Source organism: Corythoichthys intestinalis, chromosome 2 (assembly GCF_030265065.1).
Source record: "Corythoichthys intestinalis isolate RoL2023-P3 chromosome 2, ASM3026506v1, whole genome shotgun sequence".
Classification (NCBI taxonomy): Eukaryota; Metazoa; Chordata; class Actinopteri; order Syngnathiformes; family Syngnathidae; genus Corythoichthys; species Corythoichthys intestinalis.
In genome coordinates, this window is record NC_080396.1 from 68,325,646 (window position 1) to 68,351,932 (window position 26,287).

The following is a 26,287-nucleotide window of genomic DNA, read 5'->3' on the forward strand; positions in this document are numbered from 1 at the left end:
TTCATAATGTCATGCACACGGTCAAGCAGTCCAGTGCCAGAGGTAGCAAAGCAACCCCAAAATATCAGGGAACCTCAGCCATGTTTGACTGTGGGGATGCTGTTCTTTTCTTTGAAGGCCTCGTTTTTCCCCCCTGTAAACTCTGTTGATGCCTTTTCCCAAAAAGCTCTACTTTTGTCTCATCTGACCAGAGAACATTCTTGTAAAACCTTTTTAAACAGGTAAGTTTTGGCAAACTCCAGCCTGGCTTTTTTATGTCCCTGTGTCAGAAGTAGGGTCTTCCAAGGTATCCTACCATAGAGTCCCTTTTCATTCAGACGCCGACGGATAGTACGGGTTGACACTGTTGTACCCTCGGACTGCAAGACAGCTCGAACTTGTTTGGATGTTAGTCAAGGTTCTTCATCCACCATCCGTACAATCTTTCGTTGAAATCTCTCGTCAATTTTTCTTTTCCGTCCACATCTAGGAAGGTTAGTCACAGTGCCTTTACACTTATTGTTGACACTGTGCACGGTAGACACAGGAACATTCCTCAATTTTGCTTATCAAGTCCTCAGACAGTTCTTTGGTCTTCTTTCTTTTCTCCATGCTCAATGTATTACAAGGACACAGGACAGAGGTTGAGTCAACTTTAATCCATTTTAACTGGATGCAAGTGGGATTTAGTTATTGCCACCTCCTGTTTTGTGCCACAGGTAAGTAACAGGTGCTGTTAATTACACAAATTAGAGAAGCATCACATGATTTTTCAAAGGGTGCCAATACTTTTGTCCAGCCCATTTTTGGAGTTTTGTGTGAAATGATAATGATTTTTTCCCCCCATTCTCTTTTGTGTTTTTTCATTGCAAGCAAAATAAATAAATAAAAAGATAAATAAGAGATATTACTACCAAAACATTTGTAGTTGCAATCATTTTCTGGGAGAAAATGAGCATTATCTGACAGAATTGCAGGGGTGCCAATACTTTTGGCCAGCAGTGTAGTTGAGCCTGAGCTACGTTAAATAGCACAATAGCTATTATGAAAAGGCATAAGAATTCCAGTCGGGCCACAAGTCACATGACCAGCTTTAGCCAATATAAACTTACGTAAATCAAGGTGGAAGAAAAATGTCTGATAGAAATTGGCTTTTTCTTGCTATTGAAGTATAAACACTCAATACAGCTATATACAGCACATAATCTATGTTACATCACAAATGGAACTAAATATTACCTCCACAGTACAGCACCATAATGAGTAATTTTAATGAAGTGACCAAGTCTAAAATTGAGTGGTATTACAATTTTTGGGGAAATGATGTTGAGCTAGATTTTTATGCTGATTAAAATATAGAATTGGCATGCTGATTCCATAATTACAGTTTAATTACAGTGGTCAAAAACGTAGTACTGTAGTGTTAAACATTGCAGTCATGCCTGTTTCATATATAATTTTATACTAATATTGAAAATTCATATATGAACAATTACATGTTAAGTGCAGTATTTCTTTTTTTACTATTTAAGAAAATGAGGGATAATATAATTGATGTACTGTAATTTTTGGACTATAAGCAGCTACTTTTTCACTCTGCGGTACATATATATCTATCTATATATAGATATGTATGCGGTATTTATAGTCCTGTGTGGCTTACTTGTTGATTTATTTGGGTTAATAGGTAACAATTTATTTGACAAAGACGTCATAAAACTGTCAAAAGACAATTGTAATTATGATAAATTTTGTCAGTAACTCCATTTATGTCCAGCTCTGATCGTTTACATCCACTCAAAAGTGTGATCATTTGCTGGATGACACTAAATGACATCTGTCGTAGGAATTCATTAATGCTCATGACGGTGTCATGTCATAATGATGATGATCTTATGACAGTCTTATGACCGCTGTCAAATAAAGTGTTACCGGTTAATATCTTGTGGTGTAAAATTGTAAATATCACACAGTGAGGACAGCAGCGCAAAGTGCGGCTCATCTATGAACAAATGCTGTTTGCGTGTCAAAGTTGGCGGATGGCAGCTTTTAGTCAGGTGTGTCATGCAGTCCGAGAATTACGGTAATAGAGAAAACAGATTGGATTCCGCAACCAAAAAGACAGCTGCCAGACCTCACCCAACAAAAATTTTGCTCCCCAGTGTGCTTAGAGTATATACAGTGTATCACAAAAGTCCGTACACCCCACGCATTTCTGCAGATATTTAAATATATCTTTTCATGGGACAACACTGACAAAATGACACCTTGACACAATGAAAAGTAGTCTGTGTGCAGCTTATATAATAGAGGTAATATATTTTCCCATCAAAATAACTCAAAATATAAACATTAATATCCAAACCCCTGGCAACAAAAGAGAGTACACTGCATGGGAACTACGTACATCCCTAAATGTCCAAATTGAGTACTACTTGTCATTTTCCCTCCAAAATGTCATGTGACTCGTTACAGGAGTGCTGTCAGCATTGCTGCAGAGATTGAAGAGGTGGGGTGGTGGGGGGGGTCATTCCCACCACCATGCTTGACTGTAGGCATGACACACTTATCTTTGTACTCCTCACCTGGTCGCCGCCACACATGCTTGACACCATCGGAACCAAACAAATTAATCTTCGTCTCATCAGACCATAGGTTCCAGTAATCCATGTACTTTGTTGACATGTCTTCAGCAAACTGTTTGCGGGCTTTCTTGTGTACCGTCTTCAGAAGAGGCTTCCTCTTGGGGTGACAGCCATGCACACCAATTTGATGTAGAGTACGGCGTATGGTCTGAGCACTAACCGGCTGACCCCCCCACCTCTTCAATCTCTGCAGCAATGCTGACAGCACTCCTGTAACAAGTCACATGACATTTTGAGGGAAAATGACAAGCAGTACTCAATTTGGACATTTAGGGATGTATGTAGTTCCGATGCGGTGCACTCACTTTTGTTGTCAGGGGTTTAGATATTAATGGCTATATTTTGAGGGGAAAATAAAAAAAATATTATATAAGCTGCACACAGACTACTTTTCATTGTGTCAAGGTGTCACTTTGTCAGTGTTGTCCCATGAAAAGATATACTTAAATATCTGCAGAAATGTGAGAGGTGTACTCACTTTTGTGATACACTGTACCCTCAATTAACATCAATTACATCTGCACGGTTAAATAGAATTGAATAAAAGAACTATAAATAATAATACTGACAAGTCACTCAGTTATTGATTTAACAATATTTTCACTACTATTGTTGTAGTTCATTGTGCTGTATCCTTCCCTTGCATTATATTTCTTTGGTGTTACTATGAGCTTATTTTCCCAACTCCCCAAACTACAGTATTAAAAATGTGGTTAAAATATGAACTGATCTTTCCCTCCAAGAGAGCAGTTACAGCGTAAGTTGCCTCAACTATATCTGAAACTCTACATTCAACGCTGCTACCTTTCAAGTGCTCAAGTTTACATTTAAACCTCATGTGATCCTCAGTTGAGGCTCTTCAGCGTGTCCACATTGGTCTTCTGCTCCTCCTTGTAGTCTGACGATTCACTGTCGTTGTACACGTGCTGGTACTGCTGCAAGATGTTGGCGATGACATGATGGCCAAACTGTCCGGCATCATCTAGAGGAGTGTTCCCCCATCTGAGAGATATATAACTTATATTTTCACTACCACATTCACCCCTCCCAGTCAAAATGCATTGGACGTCTAGTGCCACCAATGGCTGTGACTGAGTTAAATGTCACATCAATTAATACACAGTGTAAATGGTGAACAGTTTACCTATCTTTGATGAAAGGATTAACTTTACATTCTTCAGTTAGGAAGATCACAGCTTCTACATGACCTAAAGGAAAAAAGTGCAATTATTTCCGCGCTGTGAACACAAAAAAGGTCTCATCCAAGCTCTAGTAAATTCTCTGGGGAAAACTAAAGTCTGGTTGAGTGTGGGGCTATTCAACTATTCTACAAAACAGGTTTGAAACAAAGGTATTACAGTAACCGTATTTTTACAGTTGAGAACCTGAATCTCTCTGTTATTTTACATATTCCTCAGCAAGTCAGCATGTCGAGTTATGTCATGGCGGCTTGTATTCAGGGTCATTAAACCTTTCATGCATGATTTTTTTTTAAAATTCTTTTATTTTAACCCTTACAGATCAATGGCACTGAGAGAAGCGTGTTCATAGCCAAGCTCTCCCGGTGTTCTGCCAAAATGTCCTACATCGGCGAAATGTCTACATGAGGCGAATTTGACACCCAAAGTACGACCGTGCACTCTCAGTTTGTTTTGTTTAGATGCATACAGGCAGAACGTACTAAAAAAAATGCCTTAAAAAAATACTCAAATGTAATTATATCAAATAAGGACGGTTTAAATATGCTATGTGACTAATGTGTTCAACCGCTTTAAAGCTACCACAAAAAAACGAAGTAGTTAAAAGTATGAGAGGGAAATACATGGAAAAAGTATTTTTGAGGCAATGAAACGATAATAAAAAACTCAGTATAAACAAAAATACTCGCTGCTTTTAACTGATGTGCACATGCATGCTTGCTGGTTTCGCCGCGTAGCAAGGAATTGATAAACATCTGTTAAAATGAATTGACGTGTGTTGCAGTCATCATGGAATGTGTTACTCTAAATACTATTGTGGGTTTTTTGGGTCAACTCTAGAGTGTTACTTAGGGCATAACCAGTGTGTACTTCGGTTTTGATACATGTTTGTTTTTTTGTTTTTTTTTCACTAACATTGTATTAATTTATAAATTACCTTATAATGATGAAAACCATTAAAAAATACTAATATGATTGTTAATCAAATCTATATATACCGTATTTTTCGGACTATAATTTTTTTTCATAGTTTGGCTGGGGGTGCGACTTATACTCATGAGCGACTTATGTGCGAAATTATTAACACATTATTATATCATTTCACATGTTATTTTGGTGTTTTCGAGTGACACTGATGGTTTGGTAAACTTGTTAGCATGTTATTTATGCTGTAGTTATCTGAATAACTCTTAATAGTTATGTTACGTTAACATACCGGCCACGTTCGCATTTCGTTTTTCATGCATCATGTAATATTATTCTACTGTACACTTATTCAGCATGTTGTTCTCTATTGTATTATTATTTTAAATTGCCTTTTAAGATGTCATATCTGTTCTATGTGTTGGATTTTATCAAGTAAATTTCCCCCCAAAATGCGACTTATATTCCGGTGAGACTTATTTATGTTTTTTTTCCTCTTCGTTGGGCATTTTATGGCCGCTGCGACTTATACTCTGGTGTGACTTATAGTCCGAAAAATACGGTACATAGATATATAAAAAATGTAATACTTGTTATTTTTTATGACCAAAAATAGTCACCTTTTAAACTATAAAAGGCTAAAAGGGGGCAAATATATATATGCATGTATATATATATATATGTATATATATATATATATATATATAGTATAGATTTGTAAACACAACTTAAACGTTAGTATTTAAGAAAAAAAAACTGTCCCTATTGATGAAAAAGGGCAATACAAAATTCTGATAATTCATAAAGAGTTATAAAAACTACATCAATATTAGCGGAAGAAACAAGTACAAAAAAGAAAAAAAATTACTATAATAACAGCAAAAAGATTTATAAGAGCTACATAAATAGTAGGATTAGTTGATACAAAAAAGTAAAAAAAAAAAAAAAAAAAAAGAATAAAAAATACAACAATATTAGGAAAAATGCAATTTTGATTCATAAAAACGACATAAATATTAGGATTAAAATATCTGATGAAAATAACAATAAATAAGTAATAATATAACAATATAATACATAATTATATATAGAAAATAATAACTATTACATTTGAATATTAGATTAATAAATTCGCTATCACTGTCGATGTGAGTTTTTAATAAAACCAACACATATACTTTCTTTTTTTTTCTTTTTTTTTTTTACTAACTATCACAACACAAACTTTGTGAATACATTCATTGTATCAGTGCCATTGACGGCTAAACACATCCAATCTATTTCAACTGGGAGGGTTGTCAGTGACTATTACCTCCCTGGCTACCATTGATCGAATCTTCATTCTGTTTTTTAATAAACTAACACGTTTTCCTCTTCTTTACTAACTACCAGAGCACATACTCTATGAATACTATACATATACCTGGGCTGTCAGTGAATGCATCAAATTAAATATCAAGTAGGAGATGTACTTAAAGTGAGTCACCTTCTGAGGCAGCTATATGGAGAGCTGTTCGAGAGTCGTAGTCTCTCTGCTCCATGTCCAAAGTTGAGAGAGCAAACCTGTAAATTGAGAATATAGAAACAAACTGATTTAGTTTTCCAGTGAAAACTACTTTAATGGCAGTTTCTGATAAGCTAACACTAGCACTGATACCGATGCTAGTATCGGTACCGAAACAGCACTAAAATCGCACTAAAATGGCATCATCGTTATTGGAGTTCTAAGAAATAACGTGCCAATGCTGTGCAATACCGTATGTACTTTTCGGAATCCAACCCGATTGAAGATGGTCGCCAGCTAAACACACCACAAAAAAAGGAACACTTGTCGCCCTTCAAGGAGTTTGTCACTAGTAGACGTCCAATCAGTTGCGGTTCTACGATTTTTCGGAAACAGGTGCCAAGTGTCGCTGCCATCTTCGTTCAGTGTTTGTGTTTTGTAAACAAGGTAATATGCAGATTATCCTGCATGTGCTGTTAAAAAAAAAACTTTGCTTGACACTGTACCAGTAAACCAGTAAAGTTTGTAATAAGGATAGAATATATGGACAGAATTATTTTAATCACTTTTTTGAAAAGCCATTTATACTGAAAAGCAGCATTAATAGTCAACATTCAGTGGTACCTCGACATACGATCGCTTCAACACACGATCTTTTCGACATCCGACGTAAAATTTGACTCGCCATTTGTTTCTACATCCAACGACATGCTAAAATACGACGATTTATGACAGCGCCGCAGTTTCTTTGTTTCCCGCAAGACGGACGCACGGCGGATTTTTTTGTGGGCGAAATCAACATGGGTTCCGAGAATGTTAGTGCAAGTGGTGAAAAAAGGAAAACGGTGAGGCTTACCATTGAAATGAAGATAAAAATGATAGAAAAATCTGAGCGTGGTGTGTTTGTCCGTGAACAGGCTCGACCATACGGCCGTAGAATGTCTACGATTTCGACGGTCCTCCTCCGACCTCCGTTCGCCAGTCTTTATATAAGTTAATTATTATGATTGTAAGATTGCAAACAAAATTGCCGGCTGTATTTACTGTATTTCAGAACGTGTGCAACACAACATTCCTACTGTCCGCTGCAGCTGAACATGAAAAGTGAGAGTAAAAAGTCCTCTCTCACTCTGTCAAGTTAGCCGCAGGGTGCTGTCTGGTACACCACGCAAAACACATCTGCCACATTAGAACCCGATTCATTACATTATTACAGGTATTATTATTATTATAACTAATATCATATTGTTATTCCGATTTTAGTCATAATTTATTTGTTTTGCTCTGTAATTGCTATTTGCAATTGTACCAGCAGCATTTATTAAGGATTTAGTGTAGGTTTTCAGGTTGTGTAACGAATTAATGGAGTTATAATGTATTCTTATGGGAAAATCCTTCTTGATATATGGCCATTTCGACTTACAAACAAGGTCCTGGAACAAATTAACTTCATATGTAGAGGTACCACTGTACTCTAGAAAAGGCCTGAACGATATTGGAAAAATATATCAATGCGAAATTTGGGGGGTTTGCAATACATTGCATATTATATTGCGATATTAAAACTATAAGAATTTTTACCGGATAACTTGAATACTCTGTTTGGGATAGGCCTGAACGATATTGGAAAAAATTAACATCGCGATATCCAGTACATTGCCAAGGCTCCACACTTAATTTTTGCATTGGTTGCACTAGTGCCTAACTTTATTCTTAAGGTGCACCAACACAAAAAAAAAAAATCATTGCATCACCTTCTACACCATACTTTTAATCACTTTCCACAACATTCATATAATTCACTGATTAATTCATCTTCTGAACTGCTTATCCTTACGAGGGTAGTGGGTGTGCTGCAACCTATCACAGCTAACTCCAGGCAGAAGGCGGGGTACACCCATGCAAGTTTTTTGGGGGATGTGGCAGGAAACCAGAGAAATCCACGCACACCACCTTAACAATGTGATTTATTTTTAAATAAGAATAATGTAAAAAAAATGCTTGTCTTTATTAAATGCTACATTAAGTGACTCAACTCAGAATCACTGCTTTGATGCTCATGCTGCTGAGAACAGCCTCCCGCTTACACAATGAATGAGTTGTCACAGCACACCACAGACTGCGCTACCGCTAGTTTGTAACAAGCTTAACGATGATTAACACATTTGTGCCTTTGATCGTAGCGCTACCGTGTCTTATATGGCCAGATCAAAGCTACAATTCGGTCAATCATATTTAACTTTAAGCATAGACTTCAGAATGATATTGACGGGACATGGGGCCGATTAACAGGGGTCCTATCTCTATCAAAGCTGACTGAGTGGAAACACAGACAGAGCTTTTTAAGTTTAAAATTCTTGTGAATAAATGCGTGAATCCCTTAATTCTTTATAGATATAGACGTAAAACAGTCTCAATTCTTTGTTAAAAACCAAAGAACCGGGCAGTTAGTATTTATTTTACGTAAATCTGTCAAATGCGCTGCTAGTCTTTATGCCACTGTAGCGCCGCCTCATCTTCACAAAGCGCTTTTCCCGTTGAAAATTCTTGTGAATAAATGCTTAAATCCCTGAATTCTTTATAGATATGGACGTAAAACAGTCTCGATTCTTTGTCAAAAGAGCAAAGAACCGGGCAGTTAGCATTTATTTTACGTAAAAATGTTGAATGTGCTGCGGCCGCCTTATGAAAACAAAGAGCTTTTTCCTTTAAAAATTCTTGTGAATAAATGCTTAAATCCCTGAATTCTTTATAGATATGGACGCAAAAAAGTCTCAATTCTTTGTTAAAAGAACAAAGAACCGTGCAGTTAGCATTTATTTTACGTAATTATTGCAAACTATGATGCCAACGCCATCGCGGCTAATTTCTCCTATTGATTTTTTTCACAACGTTTCAAAATGCATGCATGGTACGAAAAATATAATGGTTACCTCGAACCTTCGAACAAATCACTCCTGAGACAATCCTTGCAGTTTGTATGCGGTACAGCTTTAGTACTTTTTCAACCTAAAGCCGGCCTTAGATCGCTGCGTGGGTGTGTTTGAGAATAACTCCTCTGGATGTGGGCTGGCCCCTTAACTTGAAGGTGCGGCGCAGTGTATGACGGAGGTGACCCGTCAATATCATTATGAAGTCTATGCTTTAAGTACCAAAAACCAGCTGCAGTGGTGACCAAGAAAAACAATTTGGTCGCACTGTTTAGCAGGACAGAGGGTGAGCGGCTGGTGCGCTCTACGGGCATGAAGCACAAAACAATTTTGCGTGTTCAATAAAAACATTATAATATCGCAGGTCCTTGTGATGCGAGTATTGCGCATCCGCACAGCACGATGACGACGTTCAAACGATATATCGTTCAGGCCAACTCTAGAAACAACATTCTCTCATTCTGTCCGACTTAAAAAAAGAATGATTCACCAGTTTCCATGTTTTATACGAAAATGGGAACAGGGCACTTCAGGGGCCATTCAAAATAGAGGTGGGGCCCTTGGCCCCGTAGCCCCACCCCTAAAACCACCACTGCGTCCAATCCGTTTGAAGCGGGAGTGCCACAATATGGCTACAACGCAAGCACGCCTAACCTATTCGAAGACACCAAAGGACGATCATCTTCATTTTTGACCTCGATTGAATTTTAGAAAATTTCGCTCTTTTTGTTAAGGAAAAAATCGCTAATTCGTTTTTGGGCCATGTTAACGCTGTCTCTGTCGACAATTTACTTTTCTGTTCCGATAGCGCCCGATAGCGACCAGGTAGCAAACAAGGTGTCAGGTGGTGTTATTAACAAAAAAGACGTGTCAACATATATATCAACAACATGTATATAACGCTATAGTTTCAATAAGTTAGTTAGTTAGTTATTTTAACCCCCCCCAAAAAAAGAATCTACCAAAACACTTGTTTTCTCCCCAACACCAGAGGGTGCTGCAGCACCCTCAGCACCCCACTTCCCACTCCACTGATTTTATTTTTAAATTAGGGCTGTCAAACGATTAAAATTTTTAATCGAGTTAATTACAGCTTAAAAAATAATTAATCGTAATTAATCGCAATTAATCACAATTCAAACCATCTATAAAATATGCCATATTTTTCTGTAAATTATATATATATTTTGTAAAATAATTTGTTGGAATGGAAAGATAAGACACAAGATGGATATATACATTCAACATACGGTACATAAGGACTGTAGTGGGCATTTCACTCTACTGTCATTTAAATCTGTCTATGCTGTCCTCACTCCGAAGTGTCTACTTTTTCCAAAGCTAAACAGCTAGTGAACGACGCTTTAATAATCAGACTTCTTCCTTTTTCATCTGATTTATTAATAAAATGGCCTCAAACCACTGTCCTCTTTAGACCGTAGTGAAACTACAAAAAAAAGTACACAAGCATTGCATTAGCAACGACGTAAGCTTAGCACGCTATACAGGTTCACTAAACATGAACAAAAAGCGTCTCATACAAAAAATATAACATTTCGCTTACTAACATAATATGTACATTCTTTACAACAACCATACTTACAGACAAATCTTGTCCAAGGATCATATAAGCACAACATTACAACGTAGGCGTCAGCCCGAGACGTCGTGCAGCCATATTGAACTGGCAAGAAAGCAATAAACCATGTCGCAAAGCGACCACAAGAGTTCGCTGTTAGACAGCACAAAAAACCTTGCTGTAAAACTTACCAAAAGGCAGAATACTGTCTGAGCGGGACATGAGCGTTAATTGCGTCAAATATTTTAACGTGATTAATTTAAAAAATTAATTACCGCGCGTTAACGCGATAATTTTGACAGCCCTATTTTAAATACTAGTATAAAGGCAAAAACAGAGGCATGCAAAATCGAATAAAATAGGGTGAAGCAGTGTCTGACCAAGCCATGATAGCAATTACTCTATAGGCAAGTGAGTATGCAACAATTTAGCATTTAAAAAGTATATTAAAAAAAAAAAAAAAAAAAAAAAAAAAAGAAACAAATATATACTGTAACGGCGTCACACAGCCGGGTGTCGGAATCGGAATCTGAAACCAAAAAGTGGTATCTAACACAATTAATTTGAGACACTGATGACAAAAAATGCTGATACCTCCTGAGAGTAGCGACATCGCCGCTGTAGGCCGCAAACATCAAGTTTATGACTGACTTGTTCTAAAGGATGAAAAGATATACAGTTTATGATGATGTTGCTGACATTTTGGACTGGTTGCAACTCTGCTCTGAACTCACAGGCTCGTCATCCATGCTTCTTCTGGGGTCATGTTTCTTGGTGAAGTGTCTCAGGTTGTCGTAATTGTGGAAGTTAAAATGAGAAACCAGCTCCTACTCAAGCAAATGTTTCTGATGACGGTTTGAATCAATCATGAAGTCAAGGTTGTTACATTAAATATTAACTTACCTGACAGAAGTGAATGCCGCGCACGCTGTTCCCCAGGCGGTCCAAAGAGGGGGACCAACACATCATACCCATGACATTCGGGACCACCAGGAGCACGGCTCCTGAAACCCCAGATTTGGCGGGCAAGCCAACCTTGATAGAAAAAAAAGTTTTAACATCTTATACCTGTATGGGATTGAGCTAAAGAACTTTGAAGGGGTGACTCACATGGAAGGCAAACTGTCCGGAGAAGTCGTACATCCCACAAGAATGCATAAGACTCAGAGTGTTGCGAACGGCCTCCGTGCTCAGCACGCGTTCGCCCGTGGTTGGACAAATGCCTCCATTTGCCAGGGTGGCCGCCATGACGCTACCTGACTCGCATGTCATCTCGATGGAGCACAGCTGGGATGGAAAGAATTTAGTTTAGTAATTTGATAACTGAACTCCTGAACCATCTTCAAATAGGAAGAAAAATTAATAGAGCATTATAAGGAGGACTGCCACAAATGATTACTGATGCTTTTTGCGATTAGTTGACTAATCGCCACATATACTGTTATTAATTATGTGTGATTTACCGTTATATTTGTCTGGGCTTAACATTTTAGCTGTAAAAGTGCATTGGAACCTAAAACTATGTGCCGGGAAAAGTTGGACGATGAATATTTTATAACTACTGGATGTAACTGTATCTAACTGTTTCAGTGTTTTGTGAAGCAAAAGCAGATGTTTGTAAATATCTTATTTTGAATAATTACAGATTAATTTAATCATCTGCTTTCATTGAGGACTATAGAAAAGATTTATGCAGATTTCTGAGAAATGAAAGAATATGGATTTTTTTTAATCTCGTTTACAAAAAAAAAAAAAAAAAAAAAAAGACAATGTATTTTAGTTAAAGGGACTATTCGGAGTTTGTCACTTTTTCACTCATGACTGCCACCTCCAGTCTAATGCATAACTGCAGCTCGCATGCTTGTACGAGCACAAACATAATGCAATGAGTGTTTGGCCCATCAAATCAGCACCAGAAACATAAAAACAGTCAGTAGCAAGTCTTAGGTGGATTAGAAAAGTGGTTTTGCCAAACGTAGTCCAGGCAGAGGCTTAGTGACACAGTGCCGCTGCTGCGGGGATGCCCGTGGACGTGTCCAGGCGCATGTTCGCCCAGAGCAGGGTTCAGCAACATGGGGCTCTTTAGCGCTGCCCCTAGTCGCTGCATGGAGCTTTTTCAAAAATATTTAAAAATGTAAAATGATGGGGAAGGAAACATTTTTTTGTTTCAATGTGGTTTCTGTAGGAGGACAAACATGACACAAACATTCTTTTAATGAATTTGTATTGTAATGAAGTTAAACTTGAGGCAGCATATGGTGCGACATTCTCTATAGGATTCACTGCAGAGAAAATAAACATTTACTGTATTTTCTACACTAAAAGGCGCGTCGGAGTGTAAGGCACACCTTCAAGGAATGGCCTATTTTAAAACCATTTTCATGTCTAGGGCGCACTGCATTATAAGGTGCAGTAGCAGTAGTAGTAGTAGTGGTTGGCGTTGCGTAATGCGTCCACAAGATGGGGCTCAGCTAAACGGAATGTCATGCCATTGTTAACTAATATTGACCCATGTAAAAGGCACATCGGATAATAAGGTGTAGTGTCGGCTTTTGAGAAAATTGAAGGCCTTCAGGTGCGCCTTATAGTCTGGAAAATACAGTAAATGGTTATTTTCTCTTTTTTTTGTTCCAATATGGCTCTTTCAACATTTTGGGTTGCTGAGCACTGGCCAAAAGTGTTTGACAAAAAGTCTCCCTATCGAATGTAAGAAAAAGGCCTTTTTTGGACAGTCTCAGTAAAATGTCAGGGATCTGTGTACTCATCAGGGCATTTGTGAAGCATGCATGGAGTAGAAAAGTATTTTAATTTAACTCTAAAAATTCCTATTAAAAAGTAATTTTAACAATGTTTTTTTATTTTTTTCAAACATTTTATGACTTTAATTCTGGACTTATTGTTGCCCATAGGTTCTGATTTAGCCAGTAGATGGCATGGACGTTTACAATCTCTCTGGGCTGATGAGGCATTTAGGGAGCTGGAGGGCTTGTTCATTTGAATGTTTTCTCAGTTTTTTTTGTTTTTTTGTTTTAAAAATTTTGGGGGGGAAAAGTTTTAAAAAAAAAAAAAAAATCTACTATAAAGAGGATCAAATAAGAGTATTGGACCATTTTGAGGTTAAATTCGCACAATGAAAAATCAATTGACAAAATAGTTGTCAATTCTTTTGGTGATCTATTATCTGTTAGTCAATTAATAGTAGCATCATAATTATTGTCAGAAGTTTAAAGAGTGAATAAAAATTTTCACTGGAGCATAAATGTCAGAGTTGCTCTTCTCGTGTATATTATTTCTCAAAGTCAAAACATTTCTTGCGTTTATATGTCAACATTTACTTGTCAGGAAGGTACTCACCTGAAAGTAGAAGTCAAGGGCAGCAGTCATGTCAGAATTCTCAGGGAAGCACTACAAACACATCATTATCACATCAGAATTATCATGTATTCAAGCACAAGCAACTTTTTCTTTCAGGAGCAAACCCTACAAACCACTCAAACTTACCTTTTTCTCCTTGAGGTAATAACCAATTGCATAATTCCTATCACCTGTCTCCCTCTCTGACTGGAACCTGGGAGCACATCACAGCTATGAATAGGATAAAACAAAACAAAAGAAAGTCATGTTTCCAGTTTCTCTTTTTACTCACGTTGCATTGCTGAAGCCAACATACTCTGTTCCAGCTGTTCGCTTAAAAAATTCCATTACCTGCAAACAATGTATATACAGTAGTAATACAGTATATAGTGTTCCTGCTACAGCAGGAAGTGAAAACAAGCTGAATGGAAATATTTAAAAATAACGGCACTCACATAGTCGAACCTTTCCGCTTTGTTTGAGTTAGGCTGTAAAAAACAAAATACATATAGACAAATATGAGAAGTTTTGAGGCTTTTTTTCTTGGGAAAAAGGATGCCCACCAGCCCTACAGATGGCAGTGTTTGAGTACTTTGACTGGTCATGTGATGGCCTCGAATCTATGTACAAAACACAGACAATGTCGCAGGATTCTAATGGCCCCAATAACCTGAATTTGAATATTGACAAATGACTATAAATTCTGTTTATACAGCAAATGTTTGTAAACGTTTGAAAAAAAAAAATCCTATGAATAGACACTTTAAATTTAATCAGTTTCATTAGTAAAAAGGGTAACTCAAAAGTTAAAAAGATTCAATAAAGCTCCACATAAGAAAAAGAAATCTACTTTAATTATACCTTTATATCATATACAATATACAAATACAGTGGGGTAAATAAGTATTTAGTCAACCACTAATTGTGCAAGTTCTCCCACTTGAAAATATTATGGAGGCCTGTAATTGTCAACATGGGTAAACCTCAACCACGAGAGGCAGAATGTGAACCCCCCACCCAGAAAATCACATTGTTTGATTTTTAAAGAATTTATTTCTAAATTACAGTGGAAAATAAGTATTTGGTCACCTACAAACAAGCAAGATTTCTGGCTGTCAAAGAGGTCTAACTTCATCTAACGAGATCTAATGAGGCTCCACTCGTTACCTTTATTAATGGCACATGCTTTAACTCATTATCGGTATAAAAGACACCTGTCCACAATCTAAGTCAGTCACACTCCAAACTCCACTATAGCCAAGACCAAAGAGCTGTCGAAGGACACCAGAGACAAAATTATAGACCTGCTCCAGGCTGGGAAGACTGAATATGCAATAGGTAAAACGCTTGGTCTAAAGAAATCAATTGTGGGAGCAATTATTACAAAATGGAAGACATATAAGACCACTGATAATCTCCCTCGATCTGGGGCTCCATGCAAGATCTCACCCCGTGGCGTCAAAATGATAACAAGAACGGTGAGCAAAAACCCAGAACCACACAGGGGGACCTAATGAATGACCTACAGAGAGCTGGGACCACAGTAACAACGGCTACTATCAGTAACACAATGCGCCGCCAGGGACTCAAATCCTGCACTGCCAGACATGTCGCCCTGCTGAAGCCAGTACACGTCCAGGCCCGTCTGCGGTTCGCTAGAGAGCATTTGGATGATCCAGAAGAGGAATGGGAGAATGGGTTATGGTCAGATGAAACCGAAATAGAACTTTTTGGTAGAAACACAGGTTCTCGTGTTTGGAGTAGAAAGAATACTGAATTGCAGCTGAAGAACACCATACCCACCGTGAAGCATGGGGGTGGAAACATCATGCTTTGGGGCTGTTTTTCTGCAAAGGGACCAGGACGACTGTCTGTGTAAGGGAAAATATGAATGGGGCAATGTGTCGAGAGATTTTGAGTGAAAATCTCCTTCCATCAGCAAGGGCATTGAAGATGAGACGTGGCTGGGTCTTTCAGCATGACAATGATCCCAAACACACAGCCAGGGCAACAAAGGAGTGGCTTCGTAAGAAGCATTTCAAGGTCCTGGAGTGGCCTAGCCAGTCTCCAATCTTAACCCCATAGAAAATCCATAGAGGGAGTTGAAAGTCCGTGTTAAACAAATTACGTCACAATGAAGTGTCTGTAAATAGGTCACGGCCATATACCTCAAAACTATCACTTAATTGTAGTTTTTTGTGTTACTGTTGCATTTTCCCCAATATTTTAGATGATAAAAAAATCGATCCAAACGAAGAGACATTTTTAAAAAATCAAAACAAAGAGAGAAAAAAAAAAAAAAGTTTAAATGGTGAAATGTTTGAAAAACAAAATCTCGACCATTCCTTGATGTCAGCGATTTCTTCATCATGTCCCTTGTTATTTTACCATGTATCACCCATAAAATCCCCAAAAGGTCCAGCTGTGGCCATCAACAGCTGTGTCTTATCTCTCGGTGATACATGCTATACAGTTTTTGGATTAAAATAAGGTAAGTACGTAATAATATCTCGTTAAAATCATGGTGTCTCTAATTATGCTCTCTCATTCTCTCACCTCGAATTTTTTTTTAGTAAAAAATGCCCTCCTGTTCCAAATTTTTCTTCCCCCCAGAAAATTGAGATTTTAAGCTTTTCAATGATGTATCACACATTCATATAAGACTATTTTGAAATTGGGCCAAATTGGGGGTTTCAGAGCGGAACTTCAAGTCACCTGAGTGTTTTCCGCCATATATTTTCCGCTATATATTTATATAAGCTAGGGCTGTCAAACGATTAAAATTTTTAATCGAGTTAATTACAGCTTCAAAATTAATTAATCGTAATTAATCGCAATTCAAACTATCTCTAAAATATGCCATATATTTCTGTAAATTATTGTTGGAATGGAAAGATAAGACACAAGACGGATATATACATTCAACATACGGTACATAAGTACTGTATTAGTTTATTGTAACAATAAATCAACAAGATGGCATAAACATTATTAACATTCTCTTAAAGCGATCCATGGATAGAAAGACTTGTAGTTCTTAAAAGATAAATGTTAGTACAAGTTATAGAAATTTTATATTAAAACCTCTCAATGTTTTCGTTTTATTAAAATTTGAAAAATGTTCAATCAAAATATAAAGTAAAAGCTCTCCATTGTTGATGTCAATAATTACACCTCTTACTCATAGTGCTGAAAGCTATAAAATCAGTTGGACCCAAGCGCCAGCAGAGGGCGCCAAACACCAAAAAACAAGTAACAAGCGGACATTAAACTCTGCTGTCATTTTAATCTGGCGGGGCATGTGCGTTAATTGCGTCAAATATTTTAACGTGATTAATTTAAAAAATTAATTACCGCCCGTTAACGCGATAATTTTGACAGCCCTAATATAAGCATATATTAACAGGTCGTCATATTTTATCATAGTGCAGTGCAGCCTTAGATAGATCAGTGAACAGATGTCGTGTCCCCATTAGGCTGCGAATTCACAAGGATTGTTCAAGTCTTGTTTCATTCAATAAATGCTAATGACTTGAAATTTACATTCAGTTTTCTTTGCATCGACAGAATCCCTAGTGCTGACGCTTCCCGGTATTCTTTACCAATCAGACAGGCTTCATGAAGGCCCACATCCACAATGTTCTGTCCAACCACTCACTGCCAAATGCATATTTAGTGCCAAGCAGGCAAGGGTGCTTGACACACCTACTCCTGTGGACAGTCTGATTGGTCATAAGAATACCCATGCCTACGCCCAATGTCCCACATGGACGCTCCGTCACAGCTGACCCAAAGGGTTACCCTCAGTCAGCTGTGAAAGTGAAGTCAAATTCAAAGGTTGGACCACACACATGCACATACACCCAACGTGTTTGACGTGTTATCAAGTCACATAGTGACGGTCAAAGTCCAGCATCTGCACTCACTGACTGAGCAGCGATGAACGCAAGTTGGAAAGATTGCTGTGTGTTTGCCGGCTCTTTGCCAGTACAAACACAAACAAGGTTTGCAGACAGCTTTTGGTTGAGAAATCAGTTACATGCGCAACGAGGCCTCCGGGTTCCATCCAAGCGTGCTTTTCAGGATGATCACCAGACCTCTCGTTATTCTTATTAAGTACATTTAAAGACAGCATCTTGTCATAAGTTACTTCAACACTAGCCAAATTGATTTGGAGACAGGGAATCATAATGTCAAGTTTTGGTAATTTCAAATTAAAAAAAAAAAAAAAAAGAGAAACTTAAAGGTTTCATGACATACTGCAGCAAGTGAATTTAAAATGATTGCAAGGCATATTTTGGACACAAATACACTCCCAAAAGTGGAAACAAAGGCTTAGTAGTGAAATTAGAGCTTACTCAGATGCCTTGGGCCCCGCTCACTAAAAAAAAATCTCCAGACGTTCACACCCAGAATGAGCTGCAGTTTTATGCCGTCTGCTAGTATGCCATCCATAGGCTTTCTATTCTCTTGTTGCCATGTGACCGTTCTGTCATTGTGTCAACTTGCCTGCGCGTGCGAGAAAGCTAAACATGAACAAAAATTCTGGTTGTGATGGCACAACCAGAATTGCTGAAAAAAATGGGCGTTCCCTGATGGTTTGTTTGGGTTGCAATAACTACGAAATGGTAGAAAAAGCCAGATTTGAGTGTCAAATTCATTTTCTACATGTAAAATTACATTAGTGCAGTAATTTTCAGTTTTTTGACATTGGCATTTCAAAGCATCTTTAACCCCACAAAGACCTGATGTCAACATACGTGCATATCACATTTCAGATTATTTAGATCACAATATATTCTCGTTCACAGCCAGCAAGGTTGTCTAATAACAGTGGTGGAATGTAACGAAGTAAAAGTACTTCATGACTGTACTTAAGTACATTTTTGTGTATCTGTAATTAAGTACAAATATGAAGTGGTACTTTTTACTTTTACTTCACTACATTTTACAGCAGGTATCTGTACTTTTTACTCCACTACTTTTCAAATTGTCGCCTGTGTTACGTGTAACGTTTATTTGTTTTCTTGGTTTCTAATGGTGAACTGATAGTTTCGTTTTTATGCCTCTGGCACAATCACTAAGCCCCATGCAACTATACCATAACTGAGCACTAGAGGAAGCAACATGAGTACAAGCAAGAATAGGCAGGTGAACAAGATATTGGCCAATAAAAAACACTACACTCTTGTTCAGTAGGTGGCGGTATGCACCTGGTCTTTGCTAGCAATCCACCAATAAGATAATTTGTGGAGTTTTTGAGCTTGTTAAGCTACTGATTACAATGCAGTCAATTTTATTGCTTGTTTTTTGCATTCTGTACAGTAAATAAAACTGAGCAATCAATGAATTTTATGAATTTTCTGGTTCTTTCTATGTATGTATGTATGTATGTATGTATGTATGTATGTATGTATGTATGTATACACTGCCAATGGGAAAACCCATTGGCAGTGTATCAAATACTTGTTCTCCCCACTATATATATATATATATATATATATATATATATATATATATATATATATATATATATATATATATATATATATGTGTGTCAAACGATTACAATTTTTAATCGAGTTAATTACAGCTTAAAAATTAATTAATCGTAATTAATCGCAATTCAAACCATCTCTAAAATATGCCATATTTTTATGTAAATTATTGTTGGAATGGAAAGATAAGACACGGCGGATATATACATACAACATACTGTACATCAGTACTGTATTTGTTTATTGTAGCAATAAATCCACAAATGGCATTATTAACATTCTTTCTGTTAAAGTAATCCACGGATAGAAAGACTTCTTAAACGATAAATGTTATAGTTACAAGTTATAGTAATTTTATATTAAAACCCCTCTTCATGTTTTCGTTTTAATAAAATTTGTAAAATTTTCAATCAAAAGTAGAGTTAATATAATAAGAAGAATAAAAATAATAACAATAGAGTGAAAAGTTTTACGTGTATTTTGCATAGCTATTTTGATATGGAATGCCAGTTCATTTTGCATTGTTGTTTAACTGTGTGTCAGAGTAGGGCCTCATTACTATAGACTGAAGTGCTTTTCTTTTTGTGAACGCCTGTGTCCACTCGCCTTTACTGTATAACATATACGGTGTGGAGAACAAGTATTTGATACACTGTATCAAAGGGTTAGGGTTAGGTAGTGTATCAAATACTTGTTCTCCCCACTGTATCTGTACATATCTTAATATTTGCCACTAAAAGAAAACTTACCGAAATATGTGTGGAGCAGAAGTTGCGCTAGACATTTTCGTTGTCTGTCATTTTGACTGACAGGGTCATAAAAATCCGGTCATAATCTATTTTTACCAGTCACTTAAATTTTTAAAATGATAATGATGACATATTCAATAGTATTTAGTTTTCATTCATTTTTAATTAATATTGTAACGCTTGCTTGGCGGCGAAAAATTAGACAGGGAAGTTGTATTTTTCTCCCTCTTTTTACTCTGCTTACCGCCAACAACACCAACAAAACAACTCCACTCCCAAAGAAAAAGAGGCAACTATATAGACCCCAATCACCAACGTCACACAATGATCTTAATTGTGGTTGTCAGCCCAAAATCTTCTAAATATATATTAAATGCATCTTACCAGATATAAAATGACTACTACATAGTCTGTGGTGATCGTTTGGTGCCCAGATTTCTTGTCGAATTACAGCAGTCCATCTCACTCTCCTCTTCGGGTCTCTCAGAATACGGTAGAACTTCAAGTCTCTCCGTCTATCTTCTCTGTTACTGCAACCAACCGCCACACACGCCTTCGCCATTTTGATTATTAATGTTAACGAGCAGAAAAACACGCCGTAATAGGAGGCATGTACGTAGCGGTAATGTTTAAACACGACGAGCTGACGGACAATATGGCTGCTCCAGTCAGGGGGCGGAGTTGTGACGTCATGTGATTGGGGTCTATAGACAAGTTTCCTGAGCGAAATATGGGCTTCGAACTTCTGGTCCGGTTGAGTAGCAGTGTATTAGCAGTGTATTGACGACGATAACACTACGAAATCAAGCCAGAGCAACCCATGGAATCTTCAAAAATTGATTCAGCACGACCTAGATGACACGTAGATGAGATTGGATGGCAGTTCGTGTCACTTCGTTGATCATTCGTGGACAAAATTATTAACAACGGTCAGCCTGTGTTAACGTGAGGAATGGATTGATACTACGGCCATTAGTGACCAAAATGTGGTGAAATTACAAGTTATATTACATTTGCCGACTGCAGAAGGGCTGACATGGATTGTTTTGTTACAAGGAAATGCTACAAGGTTATGTACATATGATGTAAACACAAATAGTATGTCATTCTTTTTTTTATTGCAGGCATTGATCGCAATAAAACATTTAGACATAACTCTATTTCTTGTTTTATTTAAAACGATTGGTGCACTCCAAAACAGGTCAATAAATCACATTTATAAAAGTATTGCAAAAATAGCATACGAGAATGCGATATCAGACCGCAGAGCTTCGGAGCCTCGTGAACAAATAGCGACATCACGGAGGCCCTCGGCGGCATTTAGATGTGCTTTTTTCCCGTCCTCGGTAATTCCAGCTCCAATAGCATATATTTAAAGATGCTACCGTTCACAAGTTCGTAGTTGGATCACGGCGATCTCGGCGAACCACCGTCTGTCACAATTCCTGCCTCTCTCTCGGCCTCTCCCGGGAGTCGAGCTGTCATCATCATTGTGGAACGCAAACGATATATGTTCGATATATGTCCATCAACGTACAAGCCAAGTTGTCTTCCCTTTTATAACAGCGTTTCCCAGTTGTAAACAAACGAATAAAAACTTGCAACACTTGGATTTATGCGGTGCATTCAAACACGATTAGCAACAGGCGGCTAGCAGCAGTAACAGAAGCTAGTTGTTGTAAAAATGATTACAATCATCATCGTAATATCAATAGCAAAGGCAACAAATCGTTTCATGCGCCAGATTTTAGGTTTCGTATTTTTAGAGCACATTACCTTCCATAACAGCGGGGGCATGACTGCAGGAGCTGTCAGTTTTGTACATCTCCTTCCCTCCCTCCTGTATGACGAGTACGAGCACCCATGGTTTGGAAATCGACATGGTACGAAGCATGGAGGCCTTGGCTTGGTTCTCCACCCGCCTACATCAAAATAACATTCCCGGGATCTTGTATAAAGACCTTCCAACTTCGATTCCACCGCCATTGACTTCAATGGTAAACAGGCGGAAACGGAAGGGGAAGGAAGACATAAGGAAGTAAACCGGAAGTACCTCGGAAACTTGTCTATACACAGGCGGCAATCTAGTCCACCAATTGGATGACACGCTGGCACACCGGGTGCACCAATAAGAACCTCGCGTTGATGTGTCAATCACGGTGCTGCCGCCAGACCCCGGTGACGCTACAATATTCTGACAGAATAGCCAACGACGTCATGCATTAAGAGAGACAATAGCTAATTAATATGCTTGCTCGCCACCCTGTGGTCTGGGGTGTGAATTGCAACCTGTCAAAATGACGGACGGACTTCAGTTTTTTCCGTCACCGTTTTAAAAAACCGGTCAACGACGGAAAATATTCGGTTAACGCGACCCCTGGTGTGGAGCACAAATAGCAATTTGCATTGCATTATGAATACAGCATAAACGTCTCACAACTACTAATTCTCCCACATTTAGAAGAAATAACAGTATGAGTATGGAACGGCGCTGCCCCCAAGCGGCCGGTAGCATTCTCTTCACCCTTAATGTCCATAAATGGCCTCATTGTAATGTTTGAGGCAATATTCCAGCGGGTCATTCATTGCATGCGTTAATTGCGTCAAATATTTTAACGTGATTAATTTTAAAAATTAATTAACGCCCGTTAACGCGATAATTTTGACAGCCCTAATATACAGTGCCTTGCAAAAGTATTCGCCCCCCTTGAATCTTGCAACCTTTCGCCACATTTCAGGCTTCAAACATAAAGATATGAAATTTAATTTTTTTGTCAAGAATCAACAACAAGTGGGACACAATCGTGAAGTGGAACAACATTTATTGGATAATTTAAACTTTTTTAACAAATAAAAAACTGAAAAGTGGGGCGCGTAATATTATTCGGCCCCTTTACTTTCAGTGCAGCAAACTCACTCCAGAAGTTCAGTGAGGATCTCTGAATGATCCAATGTTGTCCTAAATGACTGATGATGATAAATAGAATCCACCTGTGTGTAATCAAGTCTCCGTATAAATGCACCTGCTCTGTGATAGTCTCAGGGTTCTGTTTAAAGTGCAGAGAGCATTATGAAAACCAAGGAACACACCAGGCAGGTCCGAGATACTGTTGTGGAGAAGTTTAAAGCCGGATTTAGATACAAAAAGATTTCCCAAGCTTTAAACATCTCAAGGAGCACTGTGCAAGCCATCATATTGAAATGGAAGGAGCATCAGACCACTGCAAATCTACCAAGACCCGGCCGTCCTTCCAAACTTTCTTCTCAAACAAGGAGAAAACTGATCAGAGATGCAGCCAAGAGGCCCATGATCACTCTGGATGAACTGCAGAGATCTACAGCTGAGGTGGGAGAGTCTGTTCATAGGACAACAATCAGTCGTACACTGCACAAATCTGGCCTTTATGGAAGAGTGGCAAGAAGAAAGCCATTTCTCAAAGATATCCATAAAAAGTCTCGTTTAAAGTTTGCCACAAGCCACCTGGGAGACACACCAAACATGTGGAAGAAGGTGCTCTGGTCAGATGAAACCAAAATTGAACTTTTTGGCCACAATGCAAAACGGTATGTTTGGCGTAAAAGCAACACAGCTCATCACCCTGAACACACCATCCCCACTGTCAAACATGGTGATGGCAGCATCATGGTTTGGGTCTGCTTTTCTTCAGCAGGGACAGGGAAGATGGTTAAAATTGACGGGAAGATGGATGCAGCCAAATACAGGAACATTCTGGAAGAAAACCTGTTGGTATCTGCACAAGACCTGAGACTGGGACGGAGATTTATCTTCCAACAGGACAATGATCCAAAACATAAAGCCAAATCTACAATGGAATGGTTCAAAAATAAACGTATCCAGGTGTTAGAATGGCCAAGTCAAAGTCCAGACCTGAATCCAATCGAGAATCTGTGGAAAGAGCTGAAGACTGCTGTTCACAAACACTCTCCATCCAACCTCACTGAGCTCGAGCTGTTTTGCAAGGAAGAATGGGCAAGAATGTCAGTCTCTCGATGTGCAAAACTGATAGAAACATACCCCAAGCGACTTGCAGCTGTAATTGGAGCAAAAGGTGGCGCTACAAAGTATTAACGCAAGGGGGCCGAATAATATTGCACGCCCCACTTTTCAGTTTTTTATTTGTTAAAAAAGTTTAAATTATCCAATAAATTTTGTTCCACTTCACGATTGTGTCCCACTTGTTGTTGATTCTTGACAAAAAATTAAAATTTTATATCTTTATGTTTGAAGCCTGAAATGTGGCGAAAGGTTGCAAGGTTCAAGGGGGCCGAATACTTTTGCAAGGCACTGTATATATATATATATATATATATATATATATATATATATATATATATATATATATATATATATATATATATATGCTATCACTTATGAGCCCCCCATTAAGTCACCTCATATTTATGAGGTGACTTAATTGTACTTAATAATTATTTAGACACAATTTTTTTCATTGTGACGTAATTTGTTTAAAAGTTCAAAATATGAGAGTGAATAATATTTTTAAGTCGTTTTGTTTTTTAATTAATAATTCTAAGCCAAAAATGAAATTCAGAAAAATAAATATAATTAATTACCTTTGTTTTATGGCTGAGTTGAAACAAAAGCGGTTGCGTGACGTCTGTAAACGGGGGTTTAATATATATGTATTGATTGGGTAAAAAATGAAATACACTCTAGACCTCCATTTCATTCAAACTGGAATGACTGGCTGCAAATGGTCATCTTTCAGTGCACTGACAGGGCTAGACATCAAAATGGAATGATCATTGCCAACCTTCCAGTCAAAATGGATAGGACTTACTGCGGTATCAATGGCAGCCAATGACTTAAATGAGTGCCCTATAGAGGGTTATCAGAATATAATTTTTGAAATTGTTCTAGAATCTAGACCAGGGATCGGCAACCTTTGACACTCAAAGAGCCAACTTGGCCCAGTTTCCATAGCAAAGGCGATACTGGGAAGGCACACACACATATAGACTTTTAAAATGATTGCGTTGATGAGTTCTGTACCTATGCTGGCGACGTAACCCAGATTTCCGCCTAAGTCGGAACAAGCCCTTTAAGTACCCATAAATACCCCCTAAATTTAAAAATAACGATCCAAAAACAAGTACTATACGTCATTGTACTATCCACTCCAAGGCGTTGGAGCTAAATCCTAGCTAGACAGCAAGCTAAACCGTATTCTTTCCCCTCTCTAACTTACTCAGCTGCGCGACTTCTTTGTGGGAGCAAATGCGCTCTTCTGTGTGTGTGTGCGCGTACACTCTTCTTCGTGTGCGTAAATACATTCTTCTTTGTGTGTACATACACTCTTATTCACATGCAGAAGTACTACCTGCTCTACCCTTCCTGCGCCGAAAAAAAACCATGCATCACAAAACAAACGTCAACATTATAATCCAATACACATTTTGCCAAAGGACAGAACAGTCATATTATTATGATACATTAAAACATAAGATACTGTGAAGTTCCATAAGGTACTGTTTATGCAACCACACAAAAAAAAATAAAAAAATAAAAAAACGATTTGAGACAAAATAGCGGAGGTGACTCCAGCGTCATAATGTCGATATCATGTAAGTCAGGTACGTCGTGACCTGGGGACTACCTGTGTTCTTGTGATGCATACTTCTTTATTTGACAAAGGAGTTTGGCTCCCTTTCAGTCAGCAGGATAGGTGCTCACTCTTCACAGAATACTCACACAAGTCATGAATTCACCAGCTAGGTAAAATCACAGTTGCCTCTTGGAAGGTGCACCCATGAGTCTTTATGGATACGCCTTGTAAAATCATGGTGAATTCATGACCTGCAAGAGTGTTCTGTTAACAAACAAATATAACAGTGTAACTAACAGTGCTTACTGAAGGACAGTGAAACGTCTTTGATAAATATC

At 38.0% G+C, this 26,287-nt stretch overlaps 1 protein-coding gene across 2 annotated transcripts in view; it reads right to left on the reverse strand.

The window, feature by feature from the left end:
* Window positions 1-3,047: 3,047 nt before the first annotated feature.
* The window catches only part of gls2a (glutaminase 2a (liver, mitochondrial)), a 44,173-nt gene continuing 20,933 nt past the window's right edge, over window positions 3,048-26,287 (reverse strand). For both annotated transcript variants that reach the window (XM_057830570.1, XM_057830568.1), the window contains exons 8-18: window positions 14,570-14,602; window positions 14,407-14,465; window positions 14,262-14,328; window positions 14,115-14,165; window positions 11,871-12,047; window positions 11,664-11,795; window positions 11,495-11,587; window positions 11,355-11,416; window positions 6,234-6,310; window positions 3,769-3,832; window positions 3,048-3,626 (exon numbers count right to left, since the gene is read on the reverse strand). In XM_057830570.1, coding sequence (XP_057686553.1) covers window positions 3,470-3,626; window positions 3,769-3,832; window positions 6,234-6,310; window positions 11,355-11,416; window positions 11,495-11,587; window positions 11,664-11,795; window positions 11,871-12,047; window positions 14,115-14,165; window positions 14,262-14,328; window positions 14,407-14,465; window positions 14,570-14,602 — 972 coding nt within the window. In that variant the 3' untranslated portion in view covers window positions 3,048-3,469. The remainder of the gene's footprint in view (window positions 3,627-3,768; window positions 3,833-6,233; window positions 6,311-11,354; window positions 11,417-11,494; window positions 11,588-11,663; window positions 11,796-11,870; window positions 12,048-14,114; window positions 14,166-14,261; window positions 14,329-14,406; window positions 14,466-14,569; window positions 14,603-26,287) is intronic.